The 5,871-nt window shown below is 38.3% G+C and overlaps 1 protein-coding gene and 1 non-coding gene across 2 annotated transcripts; one reads left to right on the top strand and one right to left on the bottom strand.

Moving 5' to 3' along the window:
• The first annotated feature begins 742 nt into the window (after window positions 1-742).
• On the top strand, window positions 743-883 carry LOC129781067 (U4 spliceosomal RNA). The gene has a single exon (XR_008744095.1). It is a non-coding gene; the product is annotated as a U4 spliceosomal RNA (small nuclear RNA).
• A 1,802-nt stretch (window positions 884-2,685) lies between these two features.
• LOC129773483 (uncharacterized) lies at window positions 2,686-3,063 on the bottom strand. Its single transcript, XM_055777094.1, has one exon. The coding sequence runs from the start codon at window positions 3,061-3,063 to the stop codon at window positions 2,686-2,688; it is 378 nt and encodes a 125-aa protein (XP_055633069.1).
• Between the last annotated feature and the right edge of the window lie 2,808 nt (window positions 3,064-5,871).

The raw sequence follows: 5,871 nt of genomic DNA, 5'->3' as shown, positions 1-5,871 counted from the left end.
ATTTTTTTTTTTGATTATTTTTCTTGATACACCGTAGTAAGGTGCACATCCAGTATTTTTTTCAAATTTTTATCTCGAAGCTTTTGAGGATGGCGTGGAATGAACGAAAAAGTACGTTTATCTCTATAGATCCTATGTTAAACCACATAGGGGTTCAAATAAACCGCCAAAATTTCTTATTTAATATCCTATACAATATTTGCCATACAGTTGGTGATTTCGTTTGGGGACACTTTTTACTCCCTTACCCGGCCAGACCCTTTGATACAGATTTCAATACAGATTTTCTGAGAAAAAACTAAGATAAAAAGATTTTTTGATACTAAAAATACGGATTTTATTATTGCAACCCTGGTGAAAGTCCTTTACTAGAACGTTCAGTAGAGCAAATGAATTGTGATTATTGGATTCGTTCTTGGTTTTGTTACAGAAATATTGTCTTCAATCTTCAAGGCATATAAATGTGACATTCTAAAACTTGTAGCATTTGCAGTTTTACAATTTACGATTACAGCTAAAAAGCTTTTTCTCCAGACCTGGATCCGCCTTATTACATCATATGGATTATCTTGGAGGATAGTACAAAAAGGTACCAGAGTATGAATGGACAGGAGATGTTCCATGAATGCTCTTTCTTCTTCAGATTTTTTTAAGAACAGGTTCTGCGCTGCAATCTTACATGCATCGATAGACAAATAAATTTTACTGAAATCAAGACTTGAGATGCAGTTCTGCTGATGTTTGCTTTGCGCAGTGGTGATATCGTAACCAATGAGGTTCAACCGAGGTGCGATTATTGCTAGTTGAAAACTAATACCAATACCTCGCCTCGGGGACGTGAAATACCGTCCGCTTTGGCAATTTTTGAACACTCCGAAAGGGGTCATATATATTCTATGTCAAGCTGGATCAAATGTACTAAGTTATTAATAGAAACTATGACATGTTTATGATGAACATGCATTTTAACGCATTTAAAAAATATGGAGAATGGGAAAAGCATAGGATTTTTGTAAACCGATCCTCTGAATTATTTATATAGAATTGAATTGAATATTAAGACACTTTTATTATGTTTTCTACCAGTTGATGTTGTCCATGAGTGTAATAAAAGGAAAATATTCGAAAAGTGTAGCCCTGCACCAAACAAAATAAATGACGCTTGATTTCAATCATCAAAAAAATTCAAACAAAACATAACCTATGCAATGATGAATATTTTATCTTGTATCATAACGTCAATCTGAACAAAAAAAATATGAATCGTTTTCGGGTAAGTAATATTATAAAAGCAGCAGTTTTATTTCCATGATCGAATTCCACGAAATAAATGCTAATTGCTTCGTTCCCCACAGCGCTTTCCTTACGTTTATTCATTTCTCTTTGTAGGGGAAAGTAGGTAAAGACGGACACCCTAAGGTGTAATCTCAATTTTTACACATATATAGCTTTCATGATCGCAGTTGTTGTACAAATTGAAACTTCAGGTCCTTTTCTATCATAATTACCGTTGATACTAGTAAATTTATTCCAACATTGATGTATTCTGGGTCATTGAAAAAAAATGCATCGAAATACTATTTCTTCACATGGTCGGGAAAGACGGACATCTGGAATGGGTAAGACGGACACTAAGGTGGGAAAGATGGACACTTACGGAAAAGTTGTAGTTTTTGTACGTATTTTAGTGTTTTCAGCATTGGGGAGTTTTCTTGAATTACGCTACGATTCGAAAGGCTACTCATGCTGTTCGTGGACAGTTTCATCCTTGGAAGGGAACGACAGAAGAGGTCAAATACATACACTCCATGCAAAATTTTCTGGATTTTTGCGGGCCATTGTCCTCGCAAAGGAAGGAAAAGGATCTGAAATAGTCAACAACCTGTCCACGCATATTTTAAATGACCGCCTAGGAAGACGATAATTCATTTGCAAAGTTTAATGATACACTTAAAAATATTTCAAAACGAAAGTTTATTTATAAAGCATTAAAAACAATTCATCGTTGGTTTAAGTTCATTTGTGTATTTAAAATAATTCAATTTTCAGTGGGAATAAAAAAACAAGGAAAAAAAATAATCAAGAGCAGTTCTGACAAATAGTTGCAGTAGAAGTAAAGCATTCAGCGTGGAACCATGAAAGGCATTGTAAGCATATTGTCCAACCTGTCCCGAAATCTGAATTGGAAAACCGGCCTCCGCATTTCTCGCATAGATTATCAGATGAGGTGTCCCCTTTGCCCTTATTTTGCTTAGGCTTCTTCGAAGAGCGTTGTTTTTGTTCTTTTTTGATGGATTTAATGTCTTTCGATGCTTTCGCCTTCTTCAAAGTGTCAGCGTATTGAGCAGACGTTATGTCAACTGCCTTTTCCGCTTGGCGTTTTCTCTTCATGACTCTCGGGGTGACCATTTTCGGTAACGGAAGTATGATCGACGGAGATATTTCAAACACCGGGTTATTGGCCGTTGAGATGCTGTCCGGTTCTGCGAAATCAGCCATGATGTCTTCGGGAAGCACTTGAACTTCTTTATCCTCACAGGAAATGCGATTTACGGTCGATTGACTAGGCGCACCTTCAAGATGCAATCGAAACGTCTCTTCTTCACGAAGAATCTCAGGATCGGGTTGATCAGTCACCGTGGCCGGGGCAAAGTCATCATCGGAAAAAATATTGCGATCAAATGGTCAAATTTCTGTTTTTTCGAACCCATTCTCAGCAATTTCCGTAGTAGCCGCCTTGATGAATGCAGGTTTCATGAGCTCGGCAACGTCATATTGGCTGACGACTTTACCTGGATTCTGTTGTAGGAAACGCTCTACTTCCTGTGCGTAGTACGTCTTGAAAGGTGCCATAAAGGATACATCAAGTGGTTTAAGTTTGTTGCTAGTGTGAGGTGGTAAAACTAGAACCTTAACAAAGTTAGCTCTTGCTTTCTCGGTAAAAGCTAGGTTCTTCGTGTGCGACGAGTGGCCATCAATTATGAGCAAGGCAGGACTGTCTTCAGAAGGTTTTACATGCTCCAAAAAGTGATCGAACCACTCATTGAATATTTCGACCGTCATGTAACCCGATGCATTACAGGCAAATTTGCTTCCACGTGATGCTCCTTCGGCCAGATCAAAAGCAAGCTCATCGTTATTCCATAGAACCTCTTTTCCAAATCCAACAGATGTTGTACCAGCTCCTCTTCTTGTTGAGAACTGAATACGGAATCAAGAGGTCCTAGCCGAGTTGATACAGTTGGACTTGTGAGGTGACGAATCAGTGTGGATCTTGGAATTGCGTAACTTCTTGCTGCTGTCTTCACCGGCGATCCACTTTTTACAGGCTTAATGGCTTGTTCCAACTGCTGAGCGGTCCATGACTGCCGGTTACTCTTGCGCTTGTAATTTGTAGGCATCTTTATAGTAAAACCTAGGGTTAAATACCCTAGGAAAATACTAGTGTCCGTCTTTCCTTACCTTAATGTGTCCGTCTTGCCCGAACTGGCAGCTTTTTTTTCGAATGACCATAGCTCTTCCTATAAGCGTTGAAAAACCTCTGATTTATCACAGGATAGTTAATGATGGATTAAATAAACACTTACCCGTTGGAGGAACACGTAAAAAACAAAAAATCACGAACTTTTCGCTATTTTCTACGGAGTAAAAATTACATCGAATGGTGCACCCGCGAAGATAATTTTTGTTTTGTTTACAAGCTTGACAGTTCGCTCGCTGGAAATCAACAGTGTGTCTCGAAAGTATTGATACACTTTATTGAAAGTATTTGCATAACTAAAATATTTCAAAAAAATTTAGTTAATGAAATATTAAAAGTATCCATCTTACCCGCAGTGTCCGTCTTTACCTACTTTCCCCTACGCTTATAAAAAATGCAAGACAAATATGCAGAGTATGAAATAAATACTCGAATAGCACCTTCCAGCATATTCTCACGGTAGCTCTCTTCTGGTTGACGCTATCATTTCCGTTCCCGAGGGAACTTTTGAGTAAATGTAAAAACCGAACGCGCTCGTGTAATGTATACTGCATACCGACAAGCGATTCGTGGGAGGAATAGGCTTATACACAAGCTCCGCGCAAGGAAAGATGCCCCACGATATCCTTTTTTTTTCTTTGATTCTCTCGCTCGGTTTCAACACAGAGCATCAAAGGTAAAGATAAGCTACCAAATATTAGAAATTATGTCACGTGGAGCGAATGTTAGGATCACGTCAGTCACGTGCGCTTTCTTCGCGTAATGAAGTTAGCAACCAACTCCCGGCGGGGAGGGGGCTGCAGTCTTATGCAAATTAGGGCTCGTATGATACGCAGTTTTTAATGAAATTCCGATGACCCCGAAAGGATCGTGATGTGCATACATGCGGGTGTGCTCAAACTTTTCCGGGAAAAAAGAACTCCTGAAATGAGATTCCTCCCCGCCAGGGAGATAATAGTGTTGTTTGAAGATGACAGGAGTTTCAGACGTTGTACATACTCTGACTTGCGTTTGGTTCCAATTTAGTCTACTCCAGGGAGTATATACGTAGACAATATTTTTACCTGTAATTAGTTATATGTTTCAACATTCGTATCTATAACCAGTATTTACCGTGCCAATGAATTTTTAAAGTAAAAAGTAGCAGCTTACAGTGCCTGGAGCCTGGAGAATATCAAACTCTTTTCCCTTGGTATGAAATCCAAAGCAAAAAACAATCCTTCATCTTCACCTATATAAATAAATTCCGTCAACAATGGCTCCGCTGCATTTTTAATAGACACTTGGGCGTGTGACTTCGGGCAAATAGTTCACACCACTTTGATGAAGCAATTTTCTCCCGACGATGCCACCGGGCACTATAAACTCCCACTCTCCTTGCCAAGCTCTCGGTTCAAGGTTTTCACTGTCGCAAGGATGTTACACTTTTTTTGCGTTGGCGCGTTGTCTATTCACGTTTTATGTTCTACGTTTGTTTTCGTTTTGCCATCCTATTTTTCCAGCACGAATGTGTCAGGGGTTCTATTTCTCAAAAGGGGTTGCAACTTTTTTTAAGAGTGAAATAATGGGTGGATGAATGTTTTTCCATGCGCGAAACAGAAAGCTCTGTCGCTTAACCTTTTGCGAATTGTGCAATAGCTCATTTGCAACCGAGAGCGAACGGAGTGTGTACTGGGAAGTTTCACTTTCCGCAAGTGCCCTGGTAATTACTACGGAAACGAAGCTTAAGAGGGGAACAAAAACGGTATGAATAAAAAATAAACTTTGTTTATTAAATTCATTCGCTACCGCAAGCGTGCCGCTCTTTAAATCTCAGCATTTGTTGGGTTAATTTTTTTTTCTTGCTGGTTTGTTATATATTGTTATTCGTTTATTCTCTTGTGAAGTTTTTATTTTTTTTTCCTTTCGAACCAGAGAATAGTGAGCGGCTAACATTTTTTAACGGTTTATATAATGAAAATACATATAATCGCCGCCTTTCGTCCAGAAAAAGTTTGCTTTTGTCATCTCATCTCTGTTTTCTTCTTGACGACTGGAACCCATTAAGTTAGAACCATTAAGTAAAAAACAAGGGTTAGATGAGATGATAGTTATGTTACATAACTGAGCACAATTACTTGTGACATATAGTGAGTGTGGATATGTTGAAATCTATTTTCGAATTAATAAATGTATCTACCATCACTGTGGGTGTTTTCGCACAGTTGAGGCACGAGTAAGGTTACAATAGAAGAAGGAAAATTTGAAAAATTATCTATACCAACCGTGGTGAAACCAATTTATTCTATCATACTAGTTTTAAAATTTTTGATTTTTTAAAGTTTAATTGAACATCATTACTATACCAGGTATGCGAATTGAAATCGTCCGCTTGTTGTTTTAGATGTGGC

The sequence above is a fragment of the Toxorhynchites rutilus genome, chromosome 3 (genome assembly GCF_029784135.1).
Source record: "Toxorhynchites rutilus septentrionalis strain SRP chromosome 3, ASM2978413v1, whole genome shotgun sequence".
NCBI classification, from domain to species: domain Eukaryota; kingdom Metazoa; phylum Arthropoda; class Insecta; order Diptera; family Culicidae; genus Toxorhynchites; species Toxorhynchites rutilus.
Note: the sequence above shows the minus strand (reverse complement) of the source record. Positions and strands in the feature narration are given on the sequence as shown.

Excerpts from the sequence above, each read along its gene's own strand:
- LOC129773483 (XM_055777094.1), bottom strand. The coding sequence starts at position 3,063 with ATGACGGTCGAAATATTCAATGAGTGGTTCGATCACTTTTTGGAGCAT.